Source organism: Eulemur rufifrons, chromosome 3, assembly GCF_041146395.1.
Source record: "Eulemur rufifrons isolate Redbay chromosome 3, OSU_ERuf_1, whole genome shotgun sequence".
Lineage (NCBI taxonomy): Eukaryota > Metazoa > Chordata > Mammalia > Primates > Lemuridae > Eulemur > Eulemur rufifrons.
In genome coordinates, this window is record NC_090985.1 from 56,980,789 (window position 1) to 56,997,524 (window position 16,736).

The following is a 16,736-nucleotide window of genomic DNA, read 5'->3' on the forward strand; positions in this document are numbered from 1 at the left end:
CAGGGCACTCACTCTAGCCCAGGTAACAGAGTGAGACTCTGTCTCAAAAAAAAAAATTTGCTTCTTTTCTGGGTACTCTACCTCAGCCCTAGAAGAGATGTCTGTGGCTGCTCCCTGCTACAGGTTAATAATCCTTTACATTAAAATGTCCCTGTTCTTTCAACATATGAATTGGGGGGCAGAGGAATAAAATAATAAAATAAAGAGGCAAATCAATAAAAACTAAAAAAAGAAAAGAAAAAATGTCCCTATTCAAATTACCATCATAGTTTCTGTCTCCTGGCAGAAGTAGTAGCAGTTTATCCTAACATAAAACTATAAACTGCAACATAAATTTATATTAGTAGTTTTGAAGAACAATTTTGGATTCCTTTTTTTCTACTTTATTTCATAGTTACTTTTAATGTTTATATACCTAAGTTAAAACAATTGATTATATTTTAAACACTGTCATGATGTTTAAGTTGTAATCCACACTACTGTACATCTTTTCTTTAAACCAGACTCGTGGCTAGAAATTACAAAAAGGAAAAATAATATATGAAGGTACACATATTGCGGAATAAGAAATGGCTCTTCAACCAAACGTACTAAAAGAAATTATATTCTTGTGAAGAGATTAAATTCAAATCTTTGCTTACTCATACTGCAATATAAAGTTTATGTGGAGTCTGTTAAAATGACCATCAGACGATGAAAATACTACATGTAGAAATATTTCAATGACTCTTCACTATAATTAGTCATGTGGTAAAATTGCTTATTCATCCCTCTATAAAAATAAATATAATTATTAACTAAAATGAATACTTAGGAATAGTACTTAATCTTTACATGCAAAGCACAAAACAATTCATACTTCTTGCCTCCAGTCCCTCCACCCTATCCCCAGTTAGACCAACACTTTAATTCAGGAGGAAATAAAAAGTGAAGAGTAGATTGGTAGTAATTTGAGGGCAATATAGTATTATAGACCCCTGGAAAAGTACACAGTAAAGTATTATTTCAGAGCGGTCGTTCTGGAATTTGTATCTCTGAATACAAAATACATTTTTTAAAAAAAGTAACACAGTATCTATATTATAAAAAATACATATCCAAGCTTATATATAAATATATATCCACTACTTTGCTAAAGAATGTGGCAATGTCCTTTCAATTGGTATTTTAAAAATGGAGTTTCATAAAAGTATTTATTGATGAAATTGATATTCTCTATAGTTATCAATGTTTTCCACTCCTCCTAATTAACTTCTTTATTTAACAAACATATGGTGTTTATTATGTGCTAGGTACTCTTCTAAGGGCTTTACAAGTATAAACTCAATCCTCATAACAGCTTCTGAATTTGGTATTATTATTACCCTCATTTTACAAATAAACACACCAAGGTACATAGCCACCAAATAACAACTACTGGTAAAACTAGGCTGTGAGATTCCAGGCACTTAAGCACTATGCTCTTACTGTTTTCCATAAGACTAAATGGCAATGTGATGAATTGAAGTCAGAAAGATCTAGGTTCAAATCAGTGTTCCTCTACTTACAAGCTTTATGACCTGGATCCTAGCACATAGTAGACGCTGAACAAATGTTAGTTCCTTCATTCAATTCCTGCTTCAAGTCTACAAATACATTCAAATTCAAAATAAACCCTATGTGCAACAGGCTTAAGACCTGAAAAGTAGTCTCATGCTTCTGAATTTCCACTTCTCTTTCTTCCATTTCTACATTTTCCTTTCCTCAGCTGAGACAAACCTTTGGTACTACAACAAGACTGTCTCTAGCGGTACTATAAGGTCTCATTATATCAACAAAAATAGACTGGAATTTTACTATCAGAACTTTACTATGACACTAAGAGGGAAAAAATTTTAAAGAAATTAAACATGAGGTATAAGTGTTGCAAAGCATCTTTGCCTTAAGTAACCTTAGCCATAGATAACATGAGACAAAACAGTTTATTATACACACTGGTTCCTTTCTTTGGATCCAAGTTGTTACCATGTTACCTTGTTCTCATTAACATACCTGAAGACCCATTTGCATATGGGTCAGTGCCCCTATGCAAATATTCTGTATATCCTTTATCACCCAGAAATTCAACTTTATCACCTTGTATTACATACATCGCACCAGATCTTAAAGGTTCTATGTCCTCAAAGGTGCATACCCTCAGCACTAGCTAACCATTTAAATGTCTATACTTGAGTTTCTTGAATTTTAAATTTGTTCTCTTCTGAAGCATACTTACAAGATGACCCAATTCCACACATTTCTCTCTTAAGATCCATTTATCTTTCTACCCCTGCAATATCACCATCATTATTGTCCAGGGAATTTTGTTGTTGGTGTTAGTTTCGAAAATGCTAACAACTGCTATCTCACATAGAAAAATACTCCACACAATAGCAAAACATAATAGCTACCACCAGCAAGATGGCCTAATCCCTCCTATACTTAAACAAACAATAATTAAATGAAAAGTTTTTTAATAGAAATAATATTTATTAAATATATTTTGTTCATTTGTTGCCTACTAGCTGATAGTTTAATTAATACCATGCACTATAACCAATAGCTCTTATGCCCAAGAGAAGTAACAATGAAACTCCTTGCAAATATGACCATCAAATCCCAAAGATAAACATTTCTTGAGGTATCAGCTGACATCCACTCTGTATTCAATAATGTTGGCTATTAATATTAATGAGGTAGGAGCTATGATAGAGGTATGTAGTAAGAGTTATGGGAGCATAAGAGAGTCACCTACCCCAGTTTTTAACAGGTTGAAAACCTGAGATGACTCCACTGAGAATTAGGAGTCAGCCAGAAAGAAGAGTGGGTAGGGCTTCTAGGCATAGAGAACAGTATATGCTAAACTATACAAGCAAAAAATTTTTTTTAATTAGAGAACTCATTTCAAATAGTTTGATACAATCAAATCAGGTGATGCCCATGAAAGACTACCAGGAGATAATGACTGATAAAACATCACAAAGGGCCTTAGATGACATGCTAGAGGTTTGGACTTTATATAATACTAAAAGAAATGGGAAGGGACTGAAGAATATTAAGGATTTTAAAACATGTTTCTGTCTTAGAGAGTTGAAGTATTCTGGAGATTGAATCAGAGGAGGTGAACATGAAAGCAAAGAAGATGTGTGTAGGAATGAATAGAGTAATTAAGCAAAATATAATAAAGGCATGAAACAAGGCAATGACAATGAAGATGGTGAGAAGGAGACTAATTTCAAAAACATTTAAGAGACACAACTAAGAAGATTTTGTAATTGATTATATTTGAGGGCTGAAAGAGAGGAAGGAAATTAGGGCGTCCCCCATCAGCACCAGGTTTTATTTAACAAATGTTTATTGACTGACAACTATGTGCCTGGTGCTACCCTGAGCATTAAAAAAATGATTAAAACTTAGTCCATAACGTCAAAGAAACCAGATATCCTAAGGAAAACATAGAGATTAGTAACTGCGATTGAATATCAGAAACATTAAAGTAAGTATATACGAAATGCTATGGAAGTTGAGAGAAGACACCCCTAACTGGAAAAAATGCATCAAAAAGAGAATCTGCACACAAAAGAGCTCATCAGGTAAACAGTAAGGCCATGTACATAATCAAAGAATGAAAGAAAATGATGTAGAGAGGGACCAATAAGAAGAGTACTGTGGTTGTACTGAAGAGTCCATGGGGTGAATTGGATCCTGAATATCTAAAATCATGGTCCCACACCCACAATCCCAATAATTTTTTACTAAACCAGACTGCATATTCAAACTGAAAACTAAGGAGAGTTTAATAAAGGGATTATTTTACAAAGGTATGGCTAGGGATTCAGGAAACTAAGACGGAGGTGGTATGGTACCTCGGCCTAGTGATATTGGAAAGGAATTTCCAAAACCAGAAGAGAGTAGCTATACGAAGAGGTCCACCTGTGGTTTTTAGCACAGAGACACAGCCAACTGCCAACATCTTGTATGGAGGAGGCCTGGGAACAAATAATCTGACCTCATTCTCTTCCTTCCCTTCAATCTGCCAGTGTCTCACATTGACAGAACCTAACTGGCAACCAGAGAATAAAGGAGCCCCCCTGGTGCAATCCATAGAGGTCAGCCTCCCATAGTATACAGCAGAATACAAAAAAAGCAGAATAGATTTGGAAGAGTAAATGGAAAAATATATAATATGCAGTGATAAAGTTCAACAACATTCAATTGCATGTCCCTCTAGTCACATAAAATTCACCTTCACTTTCTGTAAACCTTTCTAACTTTTATTTAGAGATGGAGTTTAATCATTAGCATTAAACCTGCTAAACTGAATAGGAATGGTGGCTCACACCTGTAATCCTAGCATTCTGGGATGCTGAGGTGGGAGGATTGCTTGAGCTCAGAAGTTCGAGACCAGCCTGAACAAGAATAAGACCCCAGCTCTGCAAAAAATAGAACAGTTAGGCATGGCAGCACGAACTTGTAGTCCCAGCTACTTGGGAGGCTGAGGCAGGAGGATCACATGGGCCCAGGAGTTTGAGGTTGCAGTGAGCTATGATGATGCCACTGCACTCTACCCAGGGCAATCGAGTGAGACCTTGTCTCAAAAAAAAAAAAAAAACCCTGCTGAATTTCTTACATGAGGCTTTAATTTGTCCTAAAATGGATCCTTAGAATTGCAAATTTTTCTGTCTCACCATTAAGTCTGCTTCCAAAGCAAATATCTCTGTCAATATTTAGTATATGTACTTTCAACAACAAATCCCCAGCTGGAGTATGTTATAAACTGTTTGTGTCCCCTCAGAATTCATATGTTGAAATCTAGTCCCCCAATGTGATGGTATTTGGAGGCAGAGCTCTGCCCTCATGAATGAGATTACTGCCCTTATAAAAGAAACACCAGAGAGCTCCTTTTCTCTTCCACCATGTGAGGTTATAGCCAAAAGACAGCCACCTACGAACTAGGAAAAGGGCCCTCACCAGAGACAGAATCTGCCGCCACCTTGATCTTGGACTTCCCAGCCTTCAGAACTGTGAAAATAAGTTTCTGTTCTTTGTAAGCTCTTCATTTTATGGTAGTATGTTATAGCAGCCCAAACAGACTAAGACAAGACAATGTACAGCACATTTGTCACCAAGCAGATGGAAAAGACCATTCCTGATAAATTCTGTTTTTAAGACTCTTACAGCTGACTTAAGACTTAGGTTAGTTTAGAGCAGATGATCACTGAAGAGAGATCAACCTATGGTAAGAAAATTCAGCATCATCAAAGTACTTCTGGAGCCAACCAGTGCACAGATACGACTTTAAAAGCTTTTTCCAAAGTCAAATAAATAACAGAAAATAATAAGAGCATTTGTATTAATTAAGGTGATATAAGCCACAGTAGCAGATACACCCCCAAAATCACAGTGACTTAACAAAGAGTTAAGTATATCTCTTATTCATGTAAAGTCTAATGGGTGTGGGGGAGGGCAGTCATCAGCCAAAACTCAATTACATCGACCCATCTAGATACAAGGGGAGCTGGAAAAGGTAGTCCAAGGCCAAGCAGCTGCTGCCAAGCAACATCTCTATGAAAGAGGAATACAAAGCTTTGATGAACACTTAGCCATCTCCACCACAAAATTCATTTTTGACACACAAAAAAATTGTGCTAATGAAAGCATTAATTAATTCTTTCAGGCTAAAGACAGCTTTTGGTTAAAAAGAATTATGTGTGATAAAACAGATTTTTCATCTATATGCCTGGGAAGCAAACTATTAAAAAATGATAACAGACACCTCAAATACCAACAAAACAAGATGGATGTGGGCATCATCTCCATCTGTCAACTAAACAATACCAATGCACTAAACACCACTGTGGCTATTCTGCTATCTAGCTATAATGTTTATTTAGTGAATTCTTTTTTCCCAGCTTTAGTAGCCTGGAATCCTAGTTACGGGATACAAGGATCTGCCAATCTGTTTTCCTCTTCCAGCTGAACATAAGCTTAGTTGGAAGAAAAAGTGCTGAAGGGCATAGAGAATTCCATCTTCCTGTTGTGCCTAAAAGAGTATTTACTCAGACCCTCTTTTTAGCAGTCTACCAAATTATATGTGTGTTACATAAAACTACTAAATGTTTATAATGTACAAACTATTAATCTATGTAAGTTGTTGATTCTAGATGCCTTTAAAAAAGCATTTAGCTAGCACTATGTTCTATGGAAAATACAAATCAGTGCTTTTGACAGGTATATATAATATCGATATAATAAATGTTCATAATACATAAACTGCATAAAAGTTGTTACTTCTTGGCCAGGTAACTAACTTAGACTATCTAGTTGCCTTCAATTTTGTATGTACAAGTACTAGAAAGAAAGCAGGCAAAATGATATTGTATCACTCCTGGGTCTAAACCATTTCTTAACTTTTCCTTTTCCATAACCCTGCATCCAATCCTATTTATCGAACTTCTCATCACAAAACGCAATAAAATTTATCTCCCTTTCATAATACAAACACTTTCTAAATTCCTGCAATAAACCAATATAAAGAGGTACAGAATCTTCACAACTTTAACATTTCATTCCCATAACTAATCTCCCCTCTATATTTTCCTAAAATACACTCACATTTCCAAAATTCCCTTAGAGGTGATGCAGGAATACATACAGGGAAGGAAATTTGTCCTAGTTAAGCCTAACATATAAAACAAAGATTGTGTGATAGTTTAAAATACTCAAAGAATCAAACAAAACCAAAGGGTGAGAAATTGACTAAGTTATCAATGGGAGTAAAGAATGTTCAGTAAAAGGATGACAGATCAAGAGTTATGAAAAAAAAATCACACAGTGTAAATATATCCAGTAGAAAACATTTTACAAGCTATTAAATAGGGTTCCTTCTAATTATGGATGGATTCAAAGATCATTAGTCATTCCCTTTCTCCCCCTTTTTCTTTGTCCTCTCTTCTTCTTTCCCTTTTTGCCTGTTTTACTATAGCTCTATTATTTTCCACTCACCCCACTATATCCCAAGTTGTAGTCACTTCTAGTACTCATATTCATGTTATGAAATTCTCTAGAATAACTAAAACAATAAAAAAAAAAGCCACTTCACAACTACTCCTACAAGAGAACACTGGTCCTGAAACCAGATGAATTCACAGAGCTAACCATCAGTGAGATGAGCAGACACACACAGACATATATTATGTATAGTAGTTAGTTGAGCAAGTGGTTAAGCAAGTTAGTTAAGCAAGTCAGGCTTAAGAGCTTACCTGACCCTTGTCAAACCCTGGCAATTTGGGGGCCTAAATTTTTCAAAAATCTGTCTTGACTCTCCACCCCCACTGCCTTATTTCATATCTTCATCATTTATCACCTGGATTACTATAAGAATCTCCTAACCAGTGCCCTTGTCTCTATTATTACACCTTCTCATCAATCCATTGTAAGAGTGCTCTTTTTTCAACAAAAATCTGATTACATTTGTGTCATGCTTAAAATCTCTCCAAATTCAAAGAATAGCATATAAGGTTTTTTAAGCTCTAACCCTTGCCATCTCTCCGGTATCCTCTACTGACTTGCCTCCATTTAAACCCTATGGTATTCTGAACCACTTCAAATGAGTTTCTTGACCATGCCCTGCCTCTCTTTTAAAAATGAAGGGTTTTGAGGGAAAGGGTAACTTGGGAGTTTTAGGATTTTTGCTTGGAACATCTTTATCTGCCCAGCTAGTATCTACTCATCCTTTGAGACTCAGTCCAGACGTAATCTCCCCAAGACTGGATCAGGTGCTCTGGCTTGCATGAATATACCTATGCTACACTGTGCACAGTGGTCTCCTAGTACTCACCATGCAATATTTTAATTGTGGTTTATCATGCTTCTTACAATGACCTCCTTAAGGGTTAGCTGATAATGGTTAAAAGTATTTCAACACCCAGAGATACTTGCATTTCATTAGGTGACTAGAGAATACAAAAATCTTTAATATCTAGGATATTCCAGAGATTTTAACAGGAGAAACTGTCTCACACTGTCATACAATACCACAGAGACAACAAAGTACTCATAAGATTAGCCTGACATATTTTTACGATAATTAAAATGTACTAAAAACACCTTTACAGTATTTTTTTCATGATACTTCACATTTTTATGTGTTCACATGATTATGGTTGGCTTTAGATTGTCTACCCCCAGAGGACATGAACTATTTCTATCAAAAGCATTCTGTGCATTACTTATCACTCAGCTCTGCTAAACACAAAGGAAATTTTTAAATGCTGTGAAAGTAAACATTTTTAATGCAAAATATTCCTTAATTCCTAAAATTCTTTAAATTTAAAAATGATATAATATCACAAGGTTGTTATAGTTTCTGGTAAAAAAAGAAATGGTCTTAGTCCAAAAAAACGATGAGTTGAGATCATACACAAATACTACAATTTGCTTCCAGGTAAAATAAGCAAAGTTGGGTAATGTCTAAAAATTACATTTGATTTCAAAAATAAAGGCACTACTGCATAAGCACACCTTTCTCTTTTGGATTATTGCCTTTCACCTTAAAAGTAACCACCTAAGTGAACATAGTATTTCATTCCCAATGTTTCTTTCACTCACCCAACTAATATTTTTGAGTATACTATGTATAAGGCATTATATTATTAATAAATCAGAAGGCGAGTCTGCACTAATGAACAAGACAGACATTGTATGTGCTCTCTTGGAGTTTATAATCTAGCAGGGTAGACTGAACATAAACAAATAAATAAACAAATCACTGTAAATTTTGATAAGCATAATTAGGGAAATGCAAAAGATGCTATGATAAATAAAAGAGAAAGCCTACTTAAGAAAGCGTGGTCAGAAAAGAGCTCTCTAAAGATGCAAATTTGAAGTTAAGGCCAGAAGGACAACAAAGAGAAAGATGCAAATTTGAAGTTAAGGCCAGAAGGACAACAAAGAGACAGTCATACAAAGCTTGAGTATATCTGAAGGGCAATGTGAAGATGAGCATATCTTCAGAATTAGCTTAACCTAATAATGTTCTCTAGGTTCTCAGATATGATATGTGTAAGACAAATAAGTAAATACATATTTTGGTTCAATGATAGAGTAAAAAATTGAGCCCAGGCAAATCTTTGCAAGGACAATTACAAAGTAGTTTCCACAAATTAGTCCCCTCACATTGACCTGTGACAATCAATATTATGCCAGTAACTAATAATTTGGTGTCAGTATTTTTTTTATTGCTATGCCTCAGTTATGAGACTCCCTAAGAATGGTTTGTGCTGAGGAAACTGCTCCCAAGTCCTTACCCTCTTTCTCCCCATCCCTAGTCTTCTAGACAAATAATGAAGTCATTAAAAAGCCATCTGGACATATTCTGGTTTTCTAGTAGACAAGGGGGAAAAAATTGCTCAGTGTTTAGAAAGTGAGAAGAAGATGTCGCCCAGGAACACTATGATAATATTAAGGTTAAAAGAGTGCTGTCTATAACCAGGTAACAGTAACAATCACTTAAACAACTACTTGTGCCAGGACACTTAGTCTATAATGATCACAACAATCCTTCAAGATAGGTGTTATTACTCAGTATAAATGAGGAAACTCAAAGAGTTTAAAAACATAAACAAGATACTACAGTTATTAATTAGTAAAGCAAGTTTTCACTTCCAAATTCATCTGGTCCATCACACTTCCTTCCACTACCTCTTTCTTCATCACACAGTATAATTAGTGCTTTATCAAAATGTATCATCAAAAAAAAGATATTTAATTGTCCTTATTTACTTTAAAATATACTATATATATAAAGAATGTATTAAGAACTTTCTCATGAAATGTCAATTTTTTAGAATGCATTTTGAATCCAAAAAAGTCACATTTTGGCAATGTTGATCTACATGTACAATAATCACTTTTGTTGAAAAGTATTCATGATTCAATTGCATCATTTATCTGACATGCCAGGTAAGAAGAAAATATGGTAGGTATTTTTTGAACATTAAAATGGAGAAGGCCATTCTAAGTAGATCACAAATCCAAAAACCATAAAACAAAAATATAATAAATGCAAATACATTGTTTCAAAATCCTGACCAGTAAAAAAGGCACAAGCAAGATCCTAAATCAAGTAACATACAAAGAGCTTCTACAAACCACTAAAAATTACTAACCAAAAAGGAAATACAAATGGCTCTAAACAAATGTAAAAATCTCTCAATCTCACCAATAAGAAAATTGCAAATTAAGTCTACAGTAGCATATTTTTCACTGAAAAACTGGCAAAGATTATCACACACTTAGTTGGCAAGAATGTTGAAAAATCTCCTCTTAATACATGCCACTTATACATACTTCCTCTACAAAAATAAATTTGGCAATATTTATTAAAATGTAAAATATACCAACCCTTTGACCCAACAATTTTGTTTCCAGGAATTTGTCCATTATTCATACATGTGGGAAATGATATTTGTACAAAGATATTTATCATAGTATTGTTTCTAATGACAAAACACTTAGAAACAACTGAAATATCCATGATACTAAAGAAATTACGGAACATTCATCAAATGGGATAGGATACAGCCATTAAAGTGAATGAAGCGGTTATACATTAACAGATGTGGAACTGATCTTCTAAAAAGCAAACCGCAGGCCACATTTATGTTTTTATGTTTACATCCATACATTCATACGTGTGTGTGCACACACACATATTCAAGAAAATACAATATTGGATATCTATTCTTATGCACAGACTATTTCTGAAGGAGTATACAATATACTGGTAACAGTAGTTGCTTCTGGGTGGAGGAAACAGGTAGCTACGAAATTTTGTACTCTGTGTGTGTGCGTGTGTGTGTGTATAAAACATGTTAAATAAATAACTTTATAAATTGACTTTGGAAACTACTTTTAAAATCGAATTATTAAAAAAATTTAGAACTGTTCATCTATGTGTTAATATAAACTAATTGTTACCTTAATCTATCATGGAAATTTGTACTTAACACCTTCCTTTGTTTGGGGAGCAAATTATCCCCTTTAACAAAAACTCTAAACTGAGAATGAAAAGTTAATATATACATCAAGAAACATATAATTTTTAATTTGTAGTATAAAAACAGTTTATATGTACATAATAGAAACTCAATAAATATTTACTAAATGAATGCATTTTATTAATTTCAATGGGTTTGCTTTCCTCATATATTTTTTCACAATACAATACACACACAAAAACTCACTAGAAATTCAACTTTTAATAAATTATGTTTTTCTTTCAAAAAATGTCACACAGAATTGATAAACTACCTCATTAACATTACCACAATTCAAATCAACATTATTTATTAGTTATCTATCATGTGCAGGTGCAAAACATAAACTAAAAAAAAGAGTAAATTTTGATTCTTGCCCTCAAGAAGTTGACAGTCTTGAGAGATAAGGCTTAAAAACAACAATCAGCAAAATGACTTTATAAATTTTACTGATAGACTGAATTACCCAAATTAAAACTGCTACAGAAATTCATGTAAGGATAAAAAAAATTAATTACTGACCAAGTATATCTAATGAAATGTAAAAATGCTTCCAAAATTATAATATCCCACTCACATGTAAAATGGTATTAGTTGATGATGACAGAAGACTTCCTGACTATGTGGATGTTCAGCTGGCTTTGAAGAAATTACTAATAATTAAGTATAAATAGTTTTTCACTGTTCAGGCTCCTAAGGAGAGAGATTAGTGGTTCACTCTGTTTTGATAGCTCTCATTAAAAATATCTCAGGCATGAATCTTTTAATATACGCATATTTATTTATAAATTATGTGCACTGTAGTATTGTTGATCCATACATTAATATTAATAAAGTTTAATTTCTTTCATTTTCTATAAATAGAAATATAAGTCTTAACATTTTCTTCCTATATCCCAATATATCATCTTGTGGTGCTACTGAGCATACACACTCCACTTTGCATGAATACTTAATATAAACACTGAAACTCACAGATCATGCAAAAATATTTTCATCCAATGGTTTCAACTTTTTCAACCATCAAACTTATTAACATAGTTGTTAAAAGGCAGCAGACATGAATTTAAATTTCAATTTATTTCTCTCTACCCATGACCCTCTCTCAGAATAGAAGTTAACATGCAATTAAATGGACATCACCAAAGAGAAACAAAGGATAGCACAGTCATAAACAGAGAAATGGGCCCTAAAACTATACGGGAAGTAGTAATTGTTGAAGAATATTAGTATTATCTTTTCTTATATGTTATATTTGTCATTTAATAACCTTATTGATAACATATTATTTAATAAACTATCAAATTCTTCAAATGGTTTGTCTTCCATTACTATAATTCTATTATAAAGTCTACTCTTTTCCTCATTTTCCTTGCCTACTCTTATGTTATTAAAAAAATTTTAAAGAACATGTAAAACTAAATTTCCAAAATATTATGTTTTAACCTCCATATAACTTCTTGTTAGAGTGAATATAAAAATAATTCTGAAACCATGTAGGCCATTTTGAGGTAAGACTCCTTTCTAAGACTAAGTTAGGGAGAAATGCAAATAAATATTTTAAAAAATCTGGATATATACTTTTCATCAGTGTAATCTTTAGAAGCATGAATCAATGTTTAAAAATGTTGTTTCTACCTAACCTATGCAAATATAAATATAAAAATATTACATGTTTACATATAGATGTAATATATACACATGAAGCTACCTGAAAAACCCTTTTACATTTTCCTAATACAATATACTGTTCGAGTAATCCTAACTCAATAAAGTTTCTATTTAAATTTCCATATAGTACAACAGTAAATAGACTATATTTGCTATAATCTATTTATAAACTATATAAACTATAGTGAACGACCCAATAAACACTATGATTAACATACTATTAAAAAATTATATTTAAATATGTAGGTCAAAGAAATAAAACTACAATTTATTTGAGCATCATTTTGGCAATACCGATTTAGCAATTATAGTAAAAAGTATAAATTCATATGTGTAAATGTCAAACTGTAAGTCATCAATAGCTTGGCATTGTTATTATATATAATAAAGTTAAGCAAAGTTAGGAGTATGCTCAAAAAGCTTTTTGAAATAATGCTTTCTCCCTCCATTAGTTAGAATAAACTGCTTAAATCTCTTAATTTTTTTCATACCCCAAGTCTGTTAGTAAATAACATTTCCAAATAAGTATTCAAACCCAGAAGTTAGTTTTGAAGAAGAAATTCTTAATTTCAGTTACTATGTCAGGAATACATTTGCTATTTTAGTCCTTCAATATTTTGTGAGAAGTAGTATACTTCTCTAAGATTTATAGATATTTGATATGTTTGTCACCATAAATTATTTAAAGTAGTGTTTTTCATTAAAATATGAAAATATACACCTATAGACAGAGAAAATTGTTACTTTATAAAGTGCATGAAAGACTACTAAATTCAACAACCTGTTTTTAAAATTTACTTGAGTAGAGTTCAGTGTGTTAGTTCCTTCATAGAGAAACTCTACACTCTCAATTGTGTACTTCTGCGGAAAATATAGGAAAAGTATATTTGATGATATGCAAAAGAACTGTCCCCACCTTTGCAATATAAACTGTAACAAGTTAATCTCTCAGTAAATAACTGATTTCAAGTAAACAGAAAAAAGTTGAGTTGGAAAAACAAAAAGGTTATATATCTTCTGCACAATCTCTTTCACGCAGTAACTGAGAAATGAAGTAACCATAAAACATTTAAAAGCAAACCTGTAGAAACAAAGCTCTTTGCTATACTGACGAGAAAAGGATCTTCTAAGCGAAATAAAACCCTGTCTGGACAGTTCCCTGGTGCTGAAGTTAAACAGGCGCTAAACCGATGCCTGGGTGCTGCTTTCACTCCTCCCACCCTTGGAAAAACCCCAGCTGCCTAGACTGTGTGCACGAATAGTAGAACTTCACAAGGTAGGAAGGATCCCAAACTGCAGTAATGATGGGAACCGGAGTCTCTTCAGGATTAAACAGATTTACTATTATAGTTGCAAACAGGAAGAGCGGCAGAGTGCAGGGTGTTAGCACCCGCCTAGGGGGAGGGGCTGGAAGATGGCGGCGGCCGCACACCCACCCGAGACGCGACAGAGCTTAGGCCCCTCGCCCGTGCCGCCGCCCGCCTGCCCGCGGCGATCGTGGGCAGCTCTGCTGTTCTCAGCGTTGAGGGAAGAGCCTCCCTGCGGAGGCGCCGTACTAGGAGCCCCTGGCGGCGTCCGCAACCCGGGCCGGCGCGCCTTTGCCCAGGTCCGGCCAGGGAGCACCTGTGCACGGCCATATTGGATTCCTTGCCCCAGTCACTGCCTCCGCATGGGGGCGGAGGGAAAAGAGAAGGGACGCGCAGACCCTGGGTTCAGCCCCAGCCCCGCCGGGGTCCCGGATCCGAGCTGAGCCTCGGGGAAAGCCCGGGGGGCGCCGGGGGAAATTACACCAACCAAAGGTTCGCCATCCTCACCTCAGCCGGCCTGGGCGCCCTCCCTCCCTGACACACACCCCCGCGCTCAAACACCCAGAAAACAGTCCCGGCGGCCGGCGCTGGCCGCAGCCCTCGTGGCCCTGGCGCCGCCGGCGGAGAGGGAGGGCGGCGATTCGGGGTGTGCAGGCGGCCGCAAGGCAGCGGCCGAGGGGGCGGAGGGCAGGGAGAGAGGCGGGAATATGGAGCCGTGTCCTTACTTGAGCACGGACTGCTCCTTCTCCTCTTCTTTCTTCTGCCGGTCCATGACGGCCAGTATGATTTTCCTCTCCTCCTCCGTGAGGTGGCTGAGGTCCGGCATTTCGGGCTGCAGGGGCGGCTGACAGGCCGCCGGGGTGGGAGCCGGACGGCCCCGGGGCCCGACAGGAGCCGACATGTTTGGTGGAGCCGAACCACCCTAGGGAAGCAGGGAGGCAACTCCACTGGAAGCGGTGGCACCGGCGCGGGCGGCTGGGGCAGCCTCCGGCGCTGGGACAAATACATACAAATCAATGGCCTTCAATCCGAGGCGACGGGCCCCCCTCCCCCAAGAAAGAGCGGGGGGAGGGGAGGGCGAGAGCGGGGGGAGGGAGGGCTGAGGAGTGCGCTCCGGGAAATGTTTCTTCTTCCCGGGGGCGAAGGGCTGGCAAGTGAGCGGTTAGGGGGAAAGAGGAGCTGAAGGCCGGGACGCGGAGTGCGCGGAGCGGCGGGGGAGGGTGGTGGAGTAAGGTGGCGGGGACAGCTAAGGGTGGGGTGACTGGAGGGAGCAGGCGGGAGGGCGGCGCGCGGGCCGGGGCGCGAGTGTGTCCGGCGGGGATGGGGGCGCGCGCCGCCTCTGAGGGGAAAAGGGTGCCTGCGAGCCAGGCTCCCGGAGGAGTCCCGGGAACTCGCTTGGAGCGCCTGGAGGCGGCGTCCAGCTGGCCGGAGGGGCACCCAGGCGGGAACGGGGAGGATAGTGGGGAAGCAGGGACGATTTCCCAGACAAGCAGCTCGGCAGTCCCGCCAGCTGACGCGTCACGGGGCTCCCGCGCGCCGCGGATGGAGAACCCCGGAAAAGGGTCGTGGGTCCGGAGACTGCCGCGGGAGACCCCGCCCCCACCCCCTACCCGGGGCTAGAGTGGGGAAGCGAAAGCCGGGAAGGAATGACGGGGACTAGTGGCGGAGAGCCCCGGGGCCAGGGCCTCTAGGCTGCCAACGCCCGAATCCAAGCGAGCTCTGACCCGTAGCAGGGTCGGGCACCGGCCCCTCCTCAGCACGCGCCCGCCCGGGGTCGCTCAGCCGCCGCCGCCACCGCCCCTAGGGTCCATGGAGTCGGCGCTCCCCGCGCCGCCGCCGCTCGGTGCCGCCGCCCGCGCCTTCTCCGCCCCTCCGCCTCCCCGGCTCTTCCCGCGGGGACCGCGTCACCTCCCAGCTGCCCAGGCCGGGCACGGCGGGCGCCCCGCGAGCGGCTGCCACCCCTCCCGAGCACGGTGTCAGGGCTGGGGCCGGGCGGGGCATGGGGAAATGTAAGCGTAGGGGGAGGGGCGCCCGAGTTTTCAGGGACGAAGGTGTGGAGACTGTGAGCGTCTGAGGGGGCGCCCGAGGGGTCAGGAATCGGGAAAACGGGGGGAGTGCCAGGTGTGGCAGGGGGAAGATAAAGGAGTACGTGAAGGGGCGCCTGAGGTATTGGGGGCGGGGCGGGAAGCTTGTGAGAGTGGTGAAGCGCCAGAGTGTCAGGTCTGAAGACAAAGGTGTGTGACGGGGGGGGGGGGGGGGGGGGTCAGGCCCCGAGGTGAGAGTGTGCACGCACGGTGGGCAGAGAGGGGTCCGGGGAAGAGGACGTGAGCCTGGGGGCGGGGTCCCCTGGGGGAGGTCAGGGATGGGGGTCCAGGAAGGGGAAGAGCGTAGAGGGGCCTCAAGGGATTATCTGAGGGGAAAGGGAGGTGTGAGCGAGTGGGGAGCGCAGCTGGTCCTGCGGGCTAGGACCGGGCTAGGGGCCCCGGAGTGAGGAAGTTCTGGAAGACCGTGCTGGTGGCAGAGAATGTGCGGAGAAGTGCTGAGGGGAGGACGGAAGAGAGATTGAGATTGAGAGTTAGGCTTGTAGGGGAAGAGGTGTGAAAATGAAAAGACTACGAGAGGCTGTAAGGGTGAAAGGACTTAAGTATCATCCGGAGAGCTATCCGCCTGGGCCAAGGGGTTCCGTCTGTTGGAGATGGGG

At 39.0% G+C, this 16,736-nt stretch overlaps 1 protein-coding gene across 21 annotated transcripts in view; it reads right to left on the reverse strand.

Annotated features, from left to right (window-relative positions):
* RIMS2 (regulating synaptic membrane exocytosis 2) overlaps nucleotides 1-15,216 on the reverse strand; it is a 640,638-nt gene extending 625,422 nt beyond the window's left edge. For 20 of the 21 annotated variants that reach the window (XM_069466135.1, XM_069466114.1, XM_069466124.1 and 17 more), the window contains exon 1: nucleotides 14,761-14,936. In XM_069466135.1, the coding sequence (XP_069322236.1) occupies nucleotides 14,761-14,936 (176 nt within the window). Of the gene's footprint in view, nucleotides 1-14,760 lie in introns of all 21 variants that reach the window. The other variant, XM_069466111.1, reaches the window with a different exon arrangement.
* Nucleotides 15,217-16,736: the final 1,520 nt, after the last annotated feature.